General features: G+C 44.1%; 1 protein-coding gene across 2 annotated transcripts in view; it reads left to right on the forward strand.

Moving 5' to 3' along the window:
* NOTCH2 (notch receptor 2) overlaps nucleotides 1–22402 on the forward strand; it is a 155107-nt gene that overhangs the window by 125570 nt on the left and 7135 nt on the right. Inside the window, exons 18-31 of one of the 2 annotated variants that reach the window (XM_029948357.1) lie at nucleotides 3566–3794; nucleotides 4549–4750; nucleotides 6216–6369; nucleotides 6714–6898; nucleotides 8414–8546; nucleotides 11792–12028; nucleotides 14717–14829; nucleotides 15730–16235; nucleotides 17581–17928; nucleotides 18462–18604; nucleotides 18804–19014; nucleotides 19437–19533; nucleotides 21108–21276; nucleotides 21919–22220. In XM_029948357.1, coding sequence (XP_029804217.1) covers nucleotides 3566–3794; nucleotides 4549–4750; nucleotides 6216–6369; nucleotides 6714–6898; nucleotides 8414–8546; nucleotides 11792–12028; nucleotides 14717–14829; nucleotides 15730–16235; nucleotides 17581–17928; nucleotides 18462–18604; nucleotides 18804–19014; nucleotides 19437–19533; nucleotides 21108–21276; nucleotides 21919–22220 — 3029 coding nt within the window. The other variant, XM_029948358.1, reaches the window with a different exon arrangement.

The following is a 22402-nucleotide window of genomic DNA, read 5'->3' on the forward strand; positions in this document are numbered from 1 at the left end:
TGGTAACCATCAGTGTGTTCTCTATAATTAAGAGTCTGGTTCTTGGTTTCTCTCTTTCTCTCCCTTTTCCCTTTGTGCGCTTGTTTTCTTAAAATTCCACATATAAGAGAAATCATATGATATTTGTCTTTCTCAGACTGTCTTACTTTGCTCAGCATTATACTCTAACTCCTTCCATGTTGTTAAGATGATTATGTCCTCTTGAAGAATTGAATCCCTTGTCATGAAATGATCTTGTTTTCCCTTGTAATTAATATTTCTTACTCTGAAGCCTCTTTTGCCTGATACTAATATACCTATTCAACCTTTCTTTAGATTATTGTTAGAGTATATATTTTTTCCATCCTTTTACTTTACTTATCTGTGTCTTTAAAGTATGTTTCCTGTGTAGAGCTTATATTGAGTCTTGCTTTTTCTCTTTGATATGATAGTGTCTGTCTTCTAATTGAGATGTTCATGCCATTTAAATTTATTTTTTTATACCATTTAAATTTAATGGTTAATGGTGATATGACAGAGTTGAATATTTTCCATTTTCCATTTTACTTTATCTTTTTCCTTCTTTTTGCCTTCTTTTTCCCTCTTTTTTGCCTTCTTTTGGAATAATTGAGCATTTTTATGATTACATTTTATTTCTTCACTGGAATAGCTTTTTTTTTTTTTTTTGGTGGTTGTTTTGAGTTTGCAGTATGCAACTTTAACTCATTAAAATTTACCTTCAACTATACTACTTTGTGTAGCACAAAGCCTTTGTAAAGCATTACAGCAGTAGACTTTAAATTCATATTCCTGCTCTCTGTTCTATTGTTGTCATATAATATATGTATCATAAATCCCCCCAAATATTATTTTTGCTTCAAATGGTCATTTTTCAAGAAATTTAAGACATAAATTAACAGCCCTTATACTTACAGCATATTTACAGCTCTCTGTGTTTTTCATTCTTATGCATAGATGTGCACTTCCACCAAGTCTCATTTTCCTTCTGCCTAAAAAAATTCCTTTAATATTTCTGGTAGCGCTTATCTTATAGTGATTAATTCTTTCTGCTTTTGTGTTTTTGAAAAGTTTTTTATTTTGCCTTAGTTTTCAAAGATATTTTCATACAGAGTTCCAAGTGACTTTTCCCTCCAGCACTTTCAAGTCATCTTTCCATTGTTTTCTGCCATGCATTATTTCTGAGGAGAAACTTGAAATAAGTCTTATATTTATTTTTATAGATGTTATTTACTCTCCTATGGCTGTTTTTAAGATATTTTCTTTCCACTGAGTTTTAGCAGTTTGATTATGATGCCCTTCATTATTCTTCATGTTTCTTTTGTTTGAGGTTCATTGACTTTTTTGGATATATGGGTCCAAATTCAGAAAATATTCAACCACTGTTTTTTTAAGACTTTTTTGCCTCTCCTTTACAACTTTTGTCATACATCTTTTACATGGCTTGAAATTGTCTCCCTACTCACCAACATGCTATTTTACTTATTTTTTAGAGTTTTTTCCTGTGTTTCATTTTAGATAATTTTTTATTTGAAGATATTATGATATATCTTCAATTCCCATAAACATTTCCTCTTTAGTGTTTTGTTTGCTGTTAATCCCACTCCATATATATTTTCCTCTTCATTGTATTTTTATCTCTAGAAGTTTGATTTGAGTCTTCCTTATAACTTTCTCTCTCTCGTCTTATTCATGCTTTCTTATTCTTGACCATACAGAGTATATTTATCATAGTTGTTTTATTGTCCTCATACTAATTCTACTATATAGGAAATTCCTGGGTATGTTTCTATTGTTGATTTTTATCCTTATAATGAAGTATATTTCTTCCTTCTTTGCCTGCTTGGTAATTTTTGATGGGATATTAGACTTTTAAAAAATCTTTAGACTATTTTGAAACTTTGTTTAAAGATCATTTGGAAACAGTTTGATCATTTTGGGTCTTCAGGACTTGTTAGGTCCAGAACAGCCGTTAGTTGGGGCTAAAATGGCTCACCACTGAGACAGTACTTTCTGAGGATCCTCCTTAGTGCTTAGTTAGGAGGTCTTTTCATTTTGTCTGTCATGGACATGAGCTATTCCAGCCTAGTGTAAACACTTACAATTGTTCTGCCTACTTTTCTGGTTCTTTCCTCAGCTCTAATAGTTTCTTCATATGCATGTGATATACTCAGTTACTTATCACCATTCACTGCTTATCTGGACTCAGTTATTTGTGTGGTGATTAAGTCATTAAACTTCAAACAAGGTTATCACAATGAGTTAAGAATAATGGCACCTAATTCACAGCATATGTAATTTCAGATCATCATGTGGATGGCACCAAACTAGGTCCCGGCAATGCCAAAATAGATAAAACCCAGTGCTTACATTCATGAAATTCATAGTACATTAGCAAAAAAATGATACATAGACAAGTTCAACATTGCATAGCAAATAGTGAAGAAAAATAAACCCACGGCACAGTCAATGGAGAAATTTAAGGGAGTGAAATAAAATTATTTGAATTCCTTTTCCACATTACTTATTACATTAGTCAAAACTTTCAGTATTTTAAATTTTTCCTATTTAAAGTAAAACTAGCAATATTTATAATTAGCCTAAAATAATCCTGTAAATTATGGTGAGTTTCCTGGAAGATGTTAACGGAAATTACAGTAGCTGTGTGCTGTGTACTATGGATTAGAAGGGATAATACGATTTTTGCAGTTTTTCCAGTAAAGATTATAGATGAGCCTGTAGAGAAGAATTAGCCTAATAGATGAAATAAGGTAAAAAATACCCTCTTAAAAAAGAGGCTACATTCCCTACCTGATGTTTAGTTCTCTTTTTATGTAAGTGACCTGTCTTTGCAATTCTATTTTAAAGTCCTTGAGAACAGGATCTACCTCTTATTTTTCTTGTTCTGATTTATATGCTGTCTGTATTTCAGAGGACCATGCAATGATAGTAGCTTAAAATTTGTTGGTTAATTGTTGTGACTCTAAAGTGTTCTAAGATTGAGCTGTGTGAGATTTAAAAATTTTTTAATGTTTCCTAATGCTACCTAGATCTAAAAAACAAAACAAACAAGAAAAAGAAGAGAGAAGGAAAGGAAATGAAAGCTGAAAGGAAGGAAGGAGAGAGAAAAGAGAGGAAATAAAGAGAGATCAGCACAGGGGGCTGATTAGTATATATCCTGTCCTACCCCACCCACTCCATCACCACATGCACCTTTTGGAAATTTTTACTGGTAGTTTTGAGATTCTGTGTATTGGGGGCACATATTTGATTAGCAGTATGTAGGGGACCAATGTAAGTTTTGTTAATTTTGCAAAACCGTTAGTGGTGTGTGTATAGTTCAGTCCAGTTATCAAATAGGGTAAGAATCTCAGGCAAGTGTTAACTGCATTCATTTTTGTAAATGGAGGAGTCATGGCAAAATAGATGTAAGGAAACGTTCAAGTAGAGAAATGCTAGAATTGTTACTATTATTTGTGTGACTCAGTTCAGGTCGCTCACCTTTCTAGGTCTAAGATGAAATTGGTGCTGCAGTTCACAGCTCTAATTCTTGTGTGTAATGACTTAGATCCTTGCCAGAATGGAGGTTCCTGTGTAGATGGAGTGAATACTTTCTCCTGCCTCTGCCATCCTGGCTTTATTGGGGATAAGTGTCAGACAGACATGAATGAGTGTCTGAGTGAACCCTGTAAGAATGGAGGGACCTGCTCCGACTATGTCAACAGTTACACTTGCAAGTGCCAGGCGGGATTTGATGGAGTCCACTGTGAGAACAACATCGATGAGTGCACTGAGAGGTGAGCAGCCCAGATGCTCGGGCACCAGTGTCTTCTGGGAAAAAGGGGGAAAGGAGGGAAAACTACAGAGCACAGTGCTGGGATTGCAGGGCAGGGATAAGGTGTCCACTTAGGTCCCATTCGACAGTCCTCTCCTATTGGCCAGTTCCTGACTCCCTGTGGGTATCTAGTTAGCAGATACAAGGTCTGAGGTTGAAAGCTGAATGGGATGAGTCTTTCTGATGTTTGGAAACAAAGAGTTATAACTGTTCCATTCTCTTCTTGGTCTCTTCATTTCAGTAGACAATTTAAAAATTCCTGTTTCTTTGCAGATTTGTCATCACTCTTCAGTAATTGCTAGGTGGTTTCTTTTTTTTTTCCTTTTTTTTTTATTCCAACAAGTTTATTCTGTTTCTCTTTTAGAAAGAAATCTGGACTCAAGAGCTATTTAGTTAGCACCTTTCTTATAAGTTAAATTGACTTAGGGATAAAATGAAATTTTGATACATGGAAAACCACAGAAGGACTGGGTAAAACCTGGAAACCTTCACTTTCTCTATAGTCTCCAATAAACTTGGACTTTTCAATGCTCTGAACATTTTGGTTGTAGAGAGGAGGCTGGGAGGCTGATTGGCACACAGTGTAATGTGGAAAAAGAAAATTTTCTAGATCTAGGAGTTTAAGATTCTCAGGAGTATTTGCCTCTGTAACGTGTTAGCTTCTGTGGTCTGAGGAACCAGATTACATAGCTGGACTTGCTCTCTCTACTCCTTAGCTCCTGTTTCAATGGTGGCACGTGTGTTGACGGGATTAACTCCTTCTCTTGCTTGTGCCCTGTGGGCTTCACTGGCCCCTTCTGCCTCCATGAGATCAATGAATGCAACTCTCATCCATGCCTCAATGAAGGAATATGTGTCGATGGCCTGGGTACCTACCGCTGCACCTGCCCCTTGGGCTACACTGGGAAAAACTGTCAGGTAACTTTGATCCCACTCCACTAAATATTATACTTCTCTTCTAAGCAGAATAAGCCCTTCCCAGAAAAGAAAATTCTGGCTCTCAGGGGGCTGCCTCTGAGATAAATCTGCATAACTTCTTAATAGCTGGTAGATTCCAAAATGGTGACATTGGCAAGATTATATAGATTAACAAGAGTTAAGATTGTTGTAACAGGCTAACCAAGAAGTACAGAAAAATACATGTGGGAAATAAGCACATAGATAGTTTTTTTATGTTGAAAATACAAAAAGGGAAGTAAAGAATAATAAAAATAGTCCTTAAAGATCAGATACAGTATCTAAGGGGATAGTAATAATAATGACCATGCCTTGTAGTGTTACAACATTCTCAAAAGCAAGTTAGTCACATGTCTTTTAAATTCAAATATGTAAATGTGCATTTTCATATACTCTCAGGATGGAAGGACCTCTCAGAGCCAATTAGGGCAGCTTTTCATTTCATGGAAGAAGAAACTGAGTCCCAAAGGGGCAAAGTAACCTTTCCAAGGTTGCACACCAAATAGCATTATGCTTAATTTTATGCTCTTTTTGCCTCTTAAATGTTGATGGAATGACAGAAAAACAGAATGCCAAGGAATTTAGGATTAAGTGGCCAAATTTAACTGGCCTTACAGGGTGCACTTCAGTAAAGCCTTGGCTGTATTGGTTGTACAGAGAGCCACCACTGCATATTAAACAGCCTGGTGCTGATTCTGCGGGTCAGAAGAACGTTCTTCCTTGGGCTTTTCTCATTCTCAGCGTGAGCATACATGTCCCAAGAGAACGCTCCACCCATACCCACTTGCCCCTTTTTCCACGAACACTCCATATTGTGAGTGTGACCTTGCTCTGCCCTGGGGGTCAGGTCACCACATGTGAGTTATGGAGAAAGGGACTAGTCTGCTCATATTCTTTGCCTCATATTTTTCATAAGCTTGATTTTCTCCCTCCAGGTAAGCTTTGTGGCGCCTTTTAGGTTTATTAGTAGGCTTTAAGTCCGTTTACTCATCTCCACCCTGGACAGATTTGACTGAGACTCATGTAGATTTGTCCCACAGGATTAGCACAGGTGTTACACTCCTGTCTGATTACTGTAACTTTCTTTCTTCCTGGCCCTACAGGGTGGCCACAGATCTGGACATAATCAGAGCATTAGGGAATAACTTAACCAATTAGACTCCCTCAAATTCTTAAGCTTCTATCATAACTATTCTTTAAATAGTAAAGCCAGAGGAGTTAGACTGTATAGAATGATGAGATTACCTGGGAACATTGGACTGTTTTAAAGTTTGAGTGAGGGCTCATATGTATATGTATGTATGTAAGTGTATAGATATGTATTTTTTTAAACTAGTGTGCCTTTTGATTCTTAAAATACAGTGTGACTTATTTTCTTCACTTCTGGTATTTGGATATTGACATGTGTGTATGTTTCTGTTTTCAGACCCTGGTGAACCTCTGTAGTCGGTCTCCATGTAAAAACAAAGGTACTTGTATTCAGGAAAAAGCAGAGTCCCGGTGTCTGTGTCCGTCTGGATGGGCTGGTGCTTACTGCGACGTGCCCAATGTGTCCTGTGAGGTGGCAGCTTTCCACAGAGGTGAGCTCTGCCCCCTCAGTCCCCGGGGTCACTCCCCAAAGTATCAGCTGACTAGCAATGTTTTAGGGCAGGTACTGTTATCATGGGTTGAGAGGGAAGAGTGGACAGTGGTGGGTGGGAAGGCTCTACACACAGGGTCTGAGATGGAAGGCATAGGCTTAGAGATTTCAAAAAGAAATGTATTTAAAATGAAACAAAGGCATGTTCCACTTTCAGGGCTTGCTTATTTTTAATATAAATCTGATGCTGAGCATCCTAAAGTATACATGAGTGCAGTTAGCGGCTCTGAACCTGATGTGTCATGTGCTCTTCTGTGATGTCTGTCCTGTCCTCGGGTTTCCTAGGGGTGCCCACTGACCACCTGTGCCAGCACTCCGGCATCTGCATCAATGCTGGCAACTCGCATCACTGCCAGTGTCCGCTGGGCTACACTGGCAGCTACTGTGAGGAGCAGCTTGACGAGTGCTCGTCCAACCCCTGCCAGCACGGAGCCACCTGCAGGGACTTCATCGGCGGGTATAGGTGTGAGGTGAGATGGGCGGGCAGAGGTCAGAGACCTCCCAAAGGTGACACAACTCCTGGGAGCCCTAGCATACTGAATTTAGCTGCTTAGGACTTATTTTAACGATTTATAATTTTTCTTTTTTTTTACCAATCACCTTTGCATTGTTTACTGATCACCATTTCCTTCAGTTCTCTTGTGTAATAAGTTAGCATAGAGGTGTGGAACTGTCTCACTTCCAGAGAGTTGCCTTAGGATTCAGAGCCAACATTCACTGCCAGAGTGCATTTCACAGGCCAACAGCTCAGGGGTCCTGGTACTTCCCTGAATAGTAACTGAGCTAGGAAAAGCCACTTGGAGGTGTGTCCCAAGTTCCTTAGCCTGTTCCGTGTAGCATCACATTAGGTATTACATGTATATATTTGAGGAAATGGATGTCTTAAAGAACATGACTATATTTTCCTAATGGCTGGGCTGATAATGGTTAGAGCAAGATGTTAACAGAACACCAGAGACTTGAGTTTGATACCAATTCAGGCCCCCCAGGAACACCAAGGAAAGCTTTACTTCTCATAAATGAACCACAGATGGCCTCTTTATATTGGCCCTGCAGTTATTTCTTCCCAGCGACTGGGACCTGTTAGTTCAAAAGCCACCAATGCCAAACTCAAGTTTTTACATATCCAGTTTTTTTGAAAATAGCCCTAATGAGCAGATTTTTAGCCATTTAGAACCTTCCTGCTTTCTGTATTCTGCAAAACGTACCTAATATCTTCAAGCCATAGGTAAGCCCCAGGGCATAGCGACCCCAAGCCAGGACTGCCCTTCAGAGCTCTCCAACCCAGATACTGGCCTGGCTGCTCAGTGACCTCACCAAACATGTGAGCCCCCTCTCTGCTACCCCCTTCCCTTGGAATCCACTTGCCCTCCTCTCTGTACCCTCCCCGTTCTGGACAGTCTCGTGCTGTGAGGGATGCCCTCACGTGCAAACCTGTCAAAGCATTGCCCAGTAAAGCCACTTCATGGCCTAGGTCTTTTCCCTTGATCAGCCCTGAAATCCCTCAAGCCCCACATAAGCTTTCACTGCACACCCCTGTCTCAACCAGTTTCTCACACGTACATGTGGTTTCCTGAATCTAGAGATCAATAAATGCAGTGTGTTTACTACTGTCCACACATACCATTGGACTGAGTTATAGGGTCCTCATCCCAAAGCAAGGAATGCATATTTTAAAGGTGGGGAAACCTGCATAGAGGAGCAATGAGAGTTTTGCATAGGGGTCAACTCTGAAATATCCCTCAGAATATTCAGTCCTTGCCACAAGGTGGCTTCTCTCAGTTGGAAGATGTAACTTGGGGTAAGCTGCAAGTTGGCCATGCACAGGATGACCGGCAGGGCATGTGATGGTGCCAGAGAAGCATGTAAGAGCTGGGCGGGGCCAGGGTGAGCACAGGTGTAAGCAGCCCTTGAGACCTCATTAGTCTGGTGCTCTGTTTCCAACCGTGCTCCAACGTCTCTTCCGTTGTGCTTGTTCCTATCAGTGTGTCCCAGGATATCAGGGCGTCAATTGTGAGTATGAAGTAGACGAGTGCCAGAATCAGCCATGCCAGAACGGAGGCACCTGTGTCGACCTCGTGAACCACTTCAAGTGCTCCTGTCCCCCAGGCACTCGAGGTAGGAAGTCAGCCCTACCCGTCCTCCATCTAGTGCGTTTTCTTAAGTCATAGGTCCATTTGTAGTGTGGAAGAGGTTTTTCAAAATTAACCATTTAGGTCTGGATTCTCAGAATTCAAGTCATTTCATTCTCTCGTCTCCTGCTTAGCTCTGATGTCCTGACTCACGTTCTCCATTCTGTCTGGTAGCTGTTGACATCTGATGTTCCATGAGGCACTGAATATGAACCTGATCTAGTGTTGCAGCAAAATCAGGCTGCTTGGCAAGATTGCTTGGTGCTTCAAGGAAAAATAACTAGTGGTCTCTTGAAGAAAGAATTCACATTTACTAGCTTGTGTATTTTTTTAAACTTGCCAAGTCCTGCCTCCATAAAGTGGGGGAGTAAATGAAATGAAAACATTTGCTTATTTTCATAAGCCCAGGGGAAGAAGCTGATGACTTACGGCTGCAACTAAGAATCGCAGTCAAGCCTACAGAGTCCAACCCTAGACTGAATGGTGGGGCATCCGTCTGCTATGGGCATTGCCCCTGCCTCCAAACAATCTTCTGGAGAGAACTTGGAATATTGTCCATTAGAAGAGGTGTACTTATAACTATACCTGTCTGAGCAGCCTGTGAAAAAAATGTTGAAGCCATCCATGACGGTGAAATTCATTCTCAGTGTCAAAGAGAATGTCAGGGAAGTATTTTACACTTAGACTTTTGTGTCTGTGAATTTTGACAATTTACCTTCCTTGAGTTCAGAATTTGTCTAAATTAAAATAGGAGAATATGGCTAAATTAAAAATAAATAGCCACTAATAGGCTAGTCATTGAGCAGTGAGGTTAAAGAGGAAGAGAAAACTCAAGAGAAACAGGCTTTAAATATTTGTCCTGTAAAAAGGTGAATTGTTCTCTGCTCTAGAAATCAGTAGTTGAAAGAGAGGTAGATGTGACTTTGATTCATAATTAGGTTGTTCCTTTTAGTAATTTTACCATTTAGGACAAACTCTGATTCTGGTGGTAACAGATTAAATCTCAGATCTCAGTGGCTTAACGCAACAATGATTTGGTTTTTTTGGATTTTTTTGTTTGTTTGTCACTCAGACAGAGTCTGAGGGTGTTGAGCTACCTCTCTCTCTATTTTAGATATGTGGTTTCAAGCGCTTGGCCTGCAGGGCAGAGAAGGAGAGACACTTGTAGGGACAGCAGCTCTCGCTACCTCAGTCCAGACGTGACACACATCCTTACTGCTCACAGCACATCGGCCAGGATGAGCAAAATGGTCTCAGCCTCACTCCAAGGGAGACTGGGAATGTGGGAGCGCACATGGATATTTGTCACACACGGACATTTTTTGTCCTATACCATAGACATTTTACAGATTACAGATGTCAGTCTTAAAATGAACCATTTCATAAGGCAAAAAAGCTCCCTCTTCTGTTTGTTAAGGCTAGCTTAAACAATAGTTTTGCTATTGTTATTGACAGTCTTTTTCTTTGAATATGTCATCCAACTGCTTTTTGACCTCCAGGTTTTTGTTTTTTGATGAGAAATCCTTATTGGGGATCTCTTGTGCTGAATAAGTTGCTTCTCCCTTGGTATTTTCAAAATTCTGTCTTAGGACCTTTTGGTTATGATGTATGTAGGTATGGGTCTCTTTTGAGTTTGTCATCCTTAGAATTCATTGAGCTATTATTGTATGTGCACTTGGTTAGGTATGTGGAGTGGTATTTACTTCTCCTGGCTGGACTTCTTTGGCCATTGGTAAACACTCAGGACGCTGTCAAATCCCACAGGCTCATTGTGAGAGTATCACAAAGATTGTTGTTATTACGGTACTCCTGACCTTTGGATCCAGGCACCTCCAGTTCCAGGTCAAGGACTAACTATTCTGTCTGTCTCTGTGATTTTGCTCCAGGCTGAGGTTGAGTTCACTGTCACTTGATAGGTCTGTCTGCTACTGCTGGTTCTGTTCTGATGGGAGGATAGGCCTCAGCGTTCATTTTGCCAGCAGCCCCTAATTGCCAAATATTCTGTGAGAGTTGGATCACAGACTGGTTTTGTTCTTTCCTTTTGTGTTTTTAATTTAGTTTGTAAATAAGCAATATATGCACATCGTCTGAAATTTTATGTATAGATGCACATGCAAGAAATACGTACACACGTAGCAAAAGCATAAGGTGAAAAGTCTCCTTCTGTTCCCCTTCCTCATACCTAGTTCTCTATCTCCCACCAACACGCAGCCTCCACTTTATTTTACTTAATTGTGTATCTTTTTAGAGTTTTTCGTGTGTCCTCCAGAATTTCCATCTGAATGTAGAAGTCAAATACAAAGATGTTTTTACTTATCCCACTTCTTACTCTGAAGATAATATATTATTAGATACACTCTTGCAATTGATTTTTTTTCTTTACTTAATTGGAGATGTTTCCACATCAATCTGTAGAGCTTCCTTAATTTTTTTCAACCTACAGAATTCCCTTTACGCATACCATAATTGATTTAACCAGTGCCCTAGGGAAATGAATTTGGGGGTTCTTGCATGTGTCCATTTGTAGATAAATTTCCAGAAATGGAATTGATGGATTAGAGAATATGCACATTTGTGTTTTGATTGACACTACTGAACTGCAGTGGTTGAGCATACTGGCTTCTCTGCAGTGCGGACGAACGTCTTCTCCTCTACAAATCTTTGGTTTTCCTCTTTGGGTGGTTTCCTCTGTGTCACTGGTTATCCTTTTTTGTTGTTGTTGTTACATTGTTCATCTTAATATTTAACAGAGATCATCTATGATACAAAACACTCTCAATTTATTGTTTTTTTGTCTTTGACTTTCTTTGTGATTTTTTTTACACAGAGCTTTTAGGTATTTATTGTTATAATCTCTTTTGAACTGTTTTTATAGTTGAGTAAAAGGAGTAAGTTAATGAAAATTCATGGTCTCTCGAGCTCCAGTCTCCTGGTCTCTCAGGTGGGACAAGTGATGCCAGCCACCCTGCAGGGGACCGCTTCGGTGGGTTATGTGGGAGAAAACATGTGAAGCACCGAGTGTTTCTTTCCTTCCCTGTTTCTGGTCACCGGGAGGATGGCAGCTGTCACGGATCAGGCGTGTGCTTCGCCTCGCCTGACCTAAAAAGTCCCATCACAGATGGAGCCATGTGGCCTGAATGATTGTAAAGTGCCAGCAAGCGTAGCTGTCTTTTGCCGGAAAGCACTGTTCCAAGGACTGTCACCATCCTCTGTCCCTTGTCTCTCCTACAGGCCTGCTCTGTGAGGAGAACATTGACGACTGTGCCGGCGGCCCCCACTGCCTGAACGGCGGCCAGTGTGTGGACAGGGTCGGGGGCTACAGCTGCCGCTGCTTGCCTGGCTTTGCAGGAGAGCGGTGCGAGGGGGACATCAATGAGTGCCTCTCCAGCCCCTGCAGCTCTGAGGGCAGCCTGGACTGCATACAGCTGGCCAACGACTACCTGTGCGTCTGCCGCAGCGCCTTCACCGGTGAGAGCCCCGCCCCCGCCCCAGCGCCCTGCCTCCGAGGGGCTTGGAGTGAGGAGACAGGGCTCCTAGTCCTACTAGACCCTGCGTCTGAACACTAGACCGGCTTAATTCAGAGGCCGGATTTTGCCCCGGGTCTGTGCTTCATGGATATTATAGGCCACTTCTGCCTTTTTCCCCCCTAAAAGATGCTTTCTCTTTTGTTATATATTGATTATATCATGCTGTAGCAGAAATGTAAAAAAAAGAAATAGAATGTTAGGAGCAGTTGAGCAAAATAACATTTTTTAATTGGGGTAAAAACGCATAACATGAAGTGTATCATCTTCATCATTTTTTAGTGCACAGTTCAGTGGTATTAAGTATAGTCACACTGCCATGCTGCTATCACCAGATCCATCCACAGGGCTCTTTCATCTGAGGAAGATAAGGTCTCATGTTCAGAAACTTTACATCTACTCTGGTTTCATCACCCTGCCTCCCTTGGCATGTAATGACCTAGGTTACTGGTAATCACTGGCATAGTGACCTTCTTTCCACCTCTGTGACCCAGAGAGGCCTAGGATCTTCTAGGTCACCTAAGGGGAATAGGGCCATATTGGGGTGTGTTTAAGCACAAATCAGTTCATGAGAGTATGTTCTGGAACACTTCAGGGGCTGACCTGCACCCCCAGTCTCTTCTTAAGCTTCTTCTTTTTCATCACACATTGTTAAGATGACCAAGTCATGCCTCAAACAGGGGCGTGTCATAGGCATGCATCAGTTACTTCTGAAGATGGGCAGCTTGGTGACTTTGGGGGACTAAAATAGTATCTAGCTGTGGCAGTGTCATCAGATACACAGAAGTCTGCCTGGCATTTGTGGAGTCGTTCTAAACCTTGTGCTGTAGTAGTGTTCCTTGGGAGTCACATGATAGGCTGCAGCAGTCTACTTGGTACTGATTTGGCAAGCTGGACTCTGCTACATTCTCAGCCCATCTCTAGACTTCCTTTTTTCCAGTTTTCAAGATCTGTCACCTTGAAGAACTTTGGTAATTTATGAAGAATGGGAGGGATTTTGCCAGATGCCTGGATGCAATATCAAAAGAGAATCCATTATGAACATCACACCCACTGAGGCAATGCTGGACAGAAAGAGCATGAGCCATCTCTCCACAGCCTCATGTTAGCCATGATGTGCTTTGGAGGCCAGAGAAGCAGAACTGGCTGCTGTTTCTTTCATTGCCTCTCAGGCTCCTTTGTCTGGAAACCCTGAAAGCACTTACAAACAAAGGGGAGCACATGAAGGACCACCTTGAATTAGGGTCACACCACCAGGAGCAGGGTTAATGCATTTTCCACACTTGTGATTGAAAAGAATCCTTCAAGGAGCTCCTGGGTGACTCAGTCAGTTAAGCTCAGGTCATGATCTCACCGTTCGTGAGTTAGAGCCCTGTGTCAGGCTCTGTGCTGACAGCTCAGAGCCTGCAGCCTGCTTCAGATTGTGTCTCCCTCTCTCTGCCCCTCTTCCCTGCCCATGCTCTGTCTCTCTCAAAAATAAATAAATATTGAAAAGAAAAGAACCCCTCAAGCTCATTGCTGTTGCTGAGATGAACATTGCAGGGCCATCTGTCCCTGAGCCCCATGTCCATGTGACGGCTGCTCTCAGATAATGGCTGCTGCTGTGATTTTGAAGAGACAAACGTGTAATCCTTGCCTCTTAATTCTGGCTGGCCAAAATTGCCACCATTTTAATTTCCTTTTATTTATTTTTTAAATGTTTATTTTGAGAGCACACATATGCACATGAGCAGGGGAAGGGCAGAGAGAGGGAGAGGGAATCCCAAGCAGGCTCTGCACCATCAGCATGGAGCCTGATCTGTAGCTCTGTCCCATGACCCATGAGATCATGACTGGAGCTAAAATCAGGGGTTGGATGCTTAACTGCCTGGGCCACCCAAGTGCCCCTAATTTCCTTTTAAAGCCCCTCTTTGTAAGTGACTGCAGGCCAGATGGGCCACTTCTTGCCAGGCCTCCATGTCTCCCCCTTGATTTCAGTTGCTCAGTTCAGTTTATCATACAGCAGTGGTCTCAAGATGCCTTCTGTTTTAGACCTGTTTCTAGAAGAAACTAACTCTAGAAATAGTAAGCTGTATCTTAAAGCAGTGCTGATCAAGTTCCAGAAAGGCTAGAAAGTGCTTGAAAAGACTATTATGGAGGAAAATTCTCTAAGCTACAAATCAGCACTTGAATGCATTGGTCTGGCTCAGCCTTTCTGTGAAGTTGACAGTTCTAACAAAGTGCAGTGAACTGTTTTAGTAAATGTTTCTTTGGGCTTTTGAAAGCTAAAGGTATCTCCCCACCCCGCCAAAAAAAAGGCGAGGTATCCTTTTCTCTTCTCTTCTGTTTCTTTTGGTCAGATTTTTCATGTCCATGCCCATCTTGTTTTGTGAGTCTGTTCAGGAATCTGTGCCTTGTGTACCTATTGTGTAGACAAGACAGAAGTGGGTACTGGCCTGAGTCAGGGGCGGGCCAGTCATGTTGGGGTGGAGGTGGGGGGTCCACTGAATTCCCTTGGCCTTGGGACTTAGCTCACACCTCTTGCCCCATCCCTCACCCTTCGACTAGCTCCCATCCCAGCAGCACTGTGCTCAGTATACATCGCAGTTACTACTTCTGCCTTGTAAAACTCCTTTTCATTTTCTGCTTTGAGGTCGTCACTGTGAAACTTTCGTCGATGTATGTCCGCATATGCCTTGCCTGAATGGGGGGACTTGTGCTGTGGCCAGCAACATGCCTGAAGGTTTCATTTGTCGTTGTCCCCCGGTAAGTGCCACGTTGCTCTGCTCTCTTTCAAACAGTCTGGACAAAGCTGAGATGAAACCTGATTTTTGCAAGCTCCACCTGGAACTTCCTTGGTGGGCAGATTTCTTAGTCTTTGGCTCCTTCACCAAAAAGTGCTGGGGTTTCCCATGTAAAAGATATTCCCAGAAACAGCGAGCTCCCTAATCTGTGACTCCTAGTCTTCAGGAGCACTTAGAGAAGTCCACAGGAAGTGGTAGAATGTTCCCTTGAAAACAAGGCTCGTGTCTCTGGCCTCTGGGTCCTGTGCTGGAGGGCAGTCATGCCCCCAAGTTGGGGCAGAGTGGGCTGGGAATGCTATGCTGCTTACACTCCTTAGCAGGGCCTGTTTGGGAGAAAGCTGCTTAATACACTAGAAGGAAGCCTACTTCTAGCCATTTGCTGTGCAAACCCTTTTGGCACTGCCAGAGGCTGCACACCTCCCTAAAACAGAGATCACCTTGTGCATAGACATACCGAAAGGAAACCTGTTCTATACCTTGGCCTGACTGGACAGCAGTGTAAGCATAAAATGGCACGGAAAGCCTGGGAGACACCCCCAGAGCCCTGAAGTAACTTCTCCCCCCAGAAAGCCATTATGTGAGTGGTCTGAGGACGTTAGGGAAGATGCCTCTAGATGCCGTGGCACCTCAGTCCTATCCCCCCATGACCAGTGGACTTATTTTCTGGAAGTGAGCTCTTAAAGTGAGTGATGTTGACACTCGTCCCATGGGGCCTCTTGAAGGGCCTCTTCCTACGACACGTGCGGAGGCTCGTGGAGGGATCTTAGCCACGTGTCTAGTCTGTCTTCCAGAGGTGGGGCAGAGAAGGGATTGGGAGGGAGCCTGGGGCCTGCCGTCCTCATCTGTTCACCTGTCTCAACAGGGGTTCTCTGGGGCACGATGCCAGAGCAGCTGTGGACAAGTCAAGTGCCGGAGGGGGGAGCAGTGCGTGCACACAGCCTCAGGCCCCCGCTGCTTCTGCCCCCACCCCCAGGACTGCGAGTCAGGCTGTGCCAGTAGCCCCTGCCAGCATGGGGGCAGCTGCTACCCTCAGCGCCAGCCCCCCTATTACTTCTGCCAGTGTCCTCCACCATTCTGGGGCAGCCACTGTGAGCTTCACATGGCCCCCACCAGCACCCCTCCTGCCACCTGTCTGAGCCAGTACTGTGCTGACAAAGCTCGGGACGGCGTCTGCGATGAGGCCTGCAACAGCCACGCCTGCCAGTGGGATGGGGGTGACTGTTCCCTGACCATGGAGAACCCCTGGGCCAACTGCTCTTCCCCTCTCCCCTGCTGGGATTACATCAACAACCAGTGCGATGAGCTGTGCAACACGGCCGAGTGCCTTTTTGACAACTTTGAATGCCAGGGGAACAGCAAGACGTGCAAGTAAGGGTCCAGGGGCCCCAGCAGCTGAGGGAGACTGTCACTAACACGCCTCGGTTCCTCGTTCTTGCTCCTAACCACTCCAGGGCTTCAGCCCAAGCTGCCTCTGCTTCTCAGACTGGGGCCCCGAGGCCCTCTTCCGGGTGTCAGCCTTGCCCACTGCACGCTGCGCTGTGCTCTCCCTTGCTGACAGAGGTCCGGGAATGCTCGTGCCCAGCCGTCCTCTCTCTGCCTCTCTCTGCCTTCTCACCTGCTGCTCTCATGACCTCCTAGGGGAACTAACTTTTGGAAGTGGTGTACCCACTCTCAGGCAGCCTCTCACATAACCTGCCTGCAGGATGGATGGAAAGGTCTGTACCTCATCTGTTCTCCCCATTCCTTGCCCTCAGACAGAGTTTCCCCATCTAGATTTATGAGGAAGCCTAAGCTAGACCGGGCCATGTAACCCTCCTGGTCGTCACCGTGGCGCTTACAAGGCACTCTCTGGTTTACACCGCAGCCTCCCTGCTAGCCACACCATTTAATCAATCCCAGGGAATGCTCTACAACCTTATGAGGCGCAGGTGCTGCTAACAGGTCTTCCACAGGTGAGGGAACTGAGACCTGGGAGGTTAGAGAACATGCCAGCGCACAGACAGCTCTTGTTGACTCTCAGGCTCTTTGTTGAGCCAGTGTGGCAGGTGACACCAATGGCATAACTGCTATCAAGACGTGATGGTGGGGAGGAGAGTGGAGATGAAATAGTGTGTGCCTCACTTAGGTTTGGGGACTCAATTTCCTTTTCCCAGTATTTGAACAAGTCCGTACAGTTTAAATAGGGTATCTTGTCTGAGACACACCTCTCCCTACCTACCTTCCAGAGCTAGGATTCAGTCCTAGAAATGGAAATGGGCCATATGGACATGGTCCTCTGTGGAGCTCTGATGGCTCAGGGCTCTGGACCCAGTTCCTGGAGGCACCTTTTGTTTCCAAAAGCTTATTGCTACCTCAGCAGGGACAGTGGATTAAAAAAAGAGCAGAAGCATGTACCTGGTTAACTTAGTTTCAGGTATGCAACTTTGCTTACAAGTCTGACACAAGATTACCAGCTGCCTGGGTGGCTGAAAGCCCATGCTGCCTTGCGAGCGCAGTGCTGTTTCCTTTGTGGGGGGTGCTCACTGACGTTGAGTGACATAGATGATGTGTGCTCACTGCTGTGGGCACAGGACATTCAATGAGGGGACCTGATCTGGGCCACAGAAGATAGGTGGGAAAAGCCACAGTAGTTCCAGGCAGAAAACCAAATAGCACTGCCGTCTGTTCTGAGCCCTTCCCTTATTGTCTGCCTCTTCCGCCTCCCCCTGCCTAGGTATGACAAATACTGCGCAGACCACTTCAAAGACAACCACTGTGACCAGGGATGCAACAGCGAGGAGTGTGGCTGGGATGGGTTGGACTGTGCTGCTGACCAGCCGGAGAACCTGGCGGAGGGCACCCTGGTGATAGTGGTGCTCATGCCCCCAGAGCAGCTGCTCCAGGATGCCCGCAGCTTCTTGCGGGCACTGGGCACCCTGCTTCGTACCAACCTGCAGATTAAGCGGGACTCCCGGGGGGCACTCATGGTCTACCCCTATTATGGTGAGAAATCCGCTGCTATGAAGAGGCCGAGGATGACACGCAGGTCCCTTCCTGGTGATCAAGAACAGGAGGTGGTTGGGTAGGTTTTTGGTTTCTGAACTTCTTAAAGCTTAATTCTTAACTTTTTAAAGCTTATAAAGCTAAGTACTTTGACACACAGAAGTCGAATCTATAAAAATGCAGAGCTCAGACAAGTAGAACAACCACCAAGTACGGTAAACCCGTTATGCCAGTACGTATGTGTAAGAGTAAGGTTTCCCTTGTTCTTGGTACCCTGAAAGGTGGGCTGGAGCCAGCAGAAGGCAGGCGTCAGGAAGGCTTTCTCAAAGGCCAGAATCTGTAACCTTTGACCAGGGTTGCCTCAGATCCCTTTAGCACTGACTCTTCTTTTTATATTAATCCTTGCCTTCTGTTCAAGGCCATGCATCTATGACAGAAGGCTCTCTTTTAGGATCTTGAGATCTTTTGGAAGCACCATCACAGATGGAGAGCCCAGTGCTAAAGGCGAGGAAGGAAGGCTCATGCAGTTCTTTCTAAATTCAATTGCTTGACTGGCACCTTCTGTGTTACTCACCATTTCCCCTTTCCCTCTTTTTCCTTGGCATCGAACAGCTCTAAGGTGTTTCTGGAAATTGACAACCGCCAGTGTGTTCAAGATTCAGACCAGTGTTTCAAGAACACGGATGCAGCAGCGGCTCTTCTGGCTTCTCACGCCATCCAGGGGACCTTGTCCTACCCTCTTGTATCGGTTGTCAGTGAGTAGCACTGGTGTTAAGGGAAAAGTTTGTGGCAGGGGAGACATCACTTGGGGGCAGTGAGAAAAGGGCGTACTTTTCAGTGTGCAGCTCTGTTTTTCAGTGCCAGCGAGGTCAGTCAGTCCGTGCCCTCTAAATGAATTTTACACTAATATTGAGACGTTTATTCAGCACTCTCCCTGTTCCTCTGCACTTGCAGGTGAATCTCTGATTTCAAAAGGTACTCAGCTTCTCTATCTACTTGCTGTTGCTGTTGTCATTATCCTGTTTATTATCTTGCTGGGAGTTATCATGGCAAAACGAAAGCGCAAGCATGGCTCCCTCTGGCTGCCTGAAGGCTTCACCCTTCGCCGAGACTCCAGCAATCACAAGCGTCGCGAGCCAGTGGGACAGGATGCCGTGGGGCTGAAGTAAGATGGCTTTGCCAACAAGCTGCTATTCCCAGTAGTAATGGCAGGGCTAGATCAGAAAGGAGATCTCATTGAATTATGTATGATTTTAAATTTCGAGCTCCAGTCACACCACATTATCACACTTGACCGTGATTCTGAGTGACTGTGTAATAGCAGAGTCTGGATGCTTCTGTTCGGTACATATTAAAGCAGTGGTGTTTGGCTTGTAGGTTGAGGCATCTTTTGGTTGTAAGCCCTTGATCCACAGAAAGGAAAGTATGTTCATTCAGGCAATGGGATGGAAAATACTGCCCATCCTCTCTGGGCCAAGGCTCCTGAAAGTCTTTGAGGACAGTGGGAAAAAGTCTTGAAAACCACTATATTAGTTTATGACATAACCTCTGCCCTTGTTTTTCCCCTTCATACTCTTGTTCTATCAGAAATCTCTCAGTGCAAGTCTCAGAGGCTAACCTGATTGGTTCTGGAACAAGTGAACATTGGGTTGATGATGAAGGGCCCCAGCCAAAGAAAGCCAAGGTAAGCTGGGCATGGTGGAACCCCCATTATCAGCCACTATCTGGTCATATTTCAAATTTCTGTCCTTTCTATCTAGAGTGTCCTGAATGGGTGATAAGTCTTTATATGCTGCCCAGGCAATGGCTACCCCAAGTTGTCATGAAAGGCAGGAATCATTAGGTCGTTGATGGCCTTAGGTTACCTCCCTGTGTGTTTCAGTAGAAACTCTTTAGGGGTGCCTGAGTGGCTCAGTCAGTTAAGCATCCAACTCTTAATCTCAGCTCAGGTCATGATCCACGATTAATGAGTTTGAGCCTCACATTGGACTCTGGTGCTGGCAGTACAGAGTCTGCTTGGGATTCTCTCTCTCACTTTCTCTCTGCCTTTACCCCATTTGCGCACGCTCTCTCTCTCTCAAAATAAATAAGTAAACATAAAAAAAGAACTCTTTAAAAATAATAAAACAAACATGCCTCCTTCATTAAGAATCATGCTGATGGTAGCTGAATAAGGACTGATACGTGTAAATAACAGTTTCTTTTATGGGTAGATATCCCCCTTGTCTTCCCTGGGTGCTCCCCCTTCAGGAAGGAAGAAAGCCAGTGATCACTGCGTTGGGAGGTCCTGCATCTTGAGCCCAGGATACTAGAATCATAGAGAAGTAAGAGGTAGATTGGGCTGAAGCTGATGTGAAAAGGGAGATAGTCCATCCATAGCTATACATGACCGGGATATGTATACAGCCATGGATATTCTAAAGTAGTTTGAAGGTATGAAGACTTGAGGAGTATATGCATGCAGTATAGCATGATGGTTAAGAACATTGCTTAATTATAGTCAGAACTGGATTCAAGTCCAAAACTCTGCTACTTAACCGCTTTGTACCTAATTATCCTCATCTGTAAAATAGGAGTTGTTCAAAGATTAGTAATACATGTGAAGCATCTTACCCGTTTTCTGTCATGTAGTAAATATTCAATAAAAGATAGCTGCCTTTTAGATTATAATAACAGTTATTGCCCAACAAATATTTCCTTGGATGTTCACTGTGCACTGGGCATTGTATTAAGTACAAAGAGGTGGTATTGAACAAGGCTTGTTTCCTGTTCTCATAAACCTTACCATCTAATGGTAGAGACCATTGTAGAGTGCCTTGTGAGCACTTAACACATAGTTAAGTAGAAGTAAGCAGAGGATATTTTGGAACCCACAAGGGGAATTAAAAAGTCCAGTTTAGTTTGAAGGGTAGATAGGAGTTAGTCAAAGAATTGGGAAAAAACAAAGCAGGCAGAGGGGACAACCAGGCAAAAGTCCAGAAGCAAGGAAATGGTGTTTGGGGATCTGTATCTAGATACCATATTTGGTAGGTGAAATAGATGGTATGTTAAGGCTGAAGCCTGCAGTTGGAATGGGGAGTTTGGGAGAGTTGCACAGATGGCACAGGAGAGGGTGACAGGAATCACATCTGGCAGCAGCAGGAAGGCGGTGTGGATGACACCCTGGAAGACAGAGTCAGAGAAGACTACAACTACCTCCTTGTCTGCAGCTCCTAATGATGGGCCAGGTCAACACAAAGCGTTGTTTTCCCTTGTCAGGCTGAAGACGAGGCTTTACTCTCAGAAGAAGATGACGCCATTGACCGACGTCCATGGACACAGCAGCACCTTGAGGCTGCAGATATCCGCAGGACGCCATCACTGGCGCTCACTCCTCCACAGGCGGAGCAGGAGGTGGACGTGTTGGACGTGAATGTCCGTGGCCCAGGTCAGCACACACAAGCTACCCACTTTCCAAACCTGCCCTACCTGCCTTTGGTTCTGTGTTGTGCGTATGTTTGCTGCACTTGGTGATCTGCCCTCTGCCAGTGGCACAGACTAAATTAGCATGAGGAAGTGAATGCAGACATGCAGAAAATATAAACTTCTGTAAGAACAGGGAAGGATTTTATATTGCCTCACAGCATTCTTGGGAATAGAAGGCTGATTACATGGGAAAGATTTTAGTAGGTTTGAAAAATAATATCCCAAAGCAGAGAGTTAAAAAATTATTTTAGTTGATACTTTAGTGCATATCATTCTATTAATACTGGATATTTTAAAACATTGCCCAATTTAAAATAACATAGCACTTAGGAACTCAAACAGAAAGTCTTGTTTAACTTAGGGAAGAGTCCCAGCTTATGAAGACTCTTATTTTCCCATTATTCTTTACAGAAAGGACATTATCAGAGAAAAAGTCGATGGCAAATGTAAAAATGAGTTGCCAGTTACCACAAGAAGCTCAGAGATTTTTTTTACCCCCATAAGAATAACTTTATTCAAACAGAACTATTCCACCAGCTGGGTTAACCGAACATTAGTGTCCTTCTCCTCCTTGAATGCTTTTTGGAAAATTCCTTTCTTGTAGATGGGTGCACCCCACTGATGCTGGCTTCTCTCCGAGGAGGCAGCTCAGATATGAGTGATGAAGATGAAGATGGAGAGGACTCTTCTGCCAACATCATCACAGACTTGGTCTACCAGGGTGCCAGCCTGCAGGCCCAGACAGACCGGACTGGTGAGATGGCCCTGCACCTTGCAGCACGCTACTCAAGGGCTGATGCCGCCAAGCGTCTCCTAGATGCAGGTGCGGATGCCAACGCCCAGGACAACATGGGCCGCTGCCCTCTCCATGCTGCTGTGGCAGCTGATGCCCAAGGGGTCTTCCAGGTAAAGAACAGGAGCAGAGCTAATTGCCTGTAGATCTATAATGGTTTCTCTTTGCTAAGGCACTTAATATCCAATCATGCTCACTCAGGAATTCTCTGAGAGAATAGGGCAGGTGGAGTCATGCTTCCTGAATGGGAAAACAGAAAAGAGCTGCAGCAGACTGACCTAACCAGAACATCCAA

This window comes from Suricata suricatta, chromosome 8 (assembly GCF_006229205.1).
Source record: "Suricata suricatta isolate VVHF042 chromosome 8, meerkat_22Aug2017_6uvM2_HiC, whole genome shotgun sequence".
Taxonomy (NCBI): domain Eukaryota; kingdom Metazoa; phylum Chordata; class Mammalia; order Carnivora; family Herpestidae; genus Suricata; species Suricata suricatta.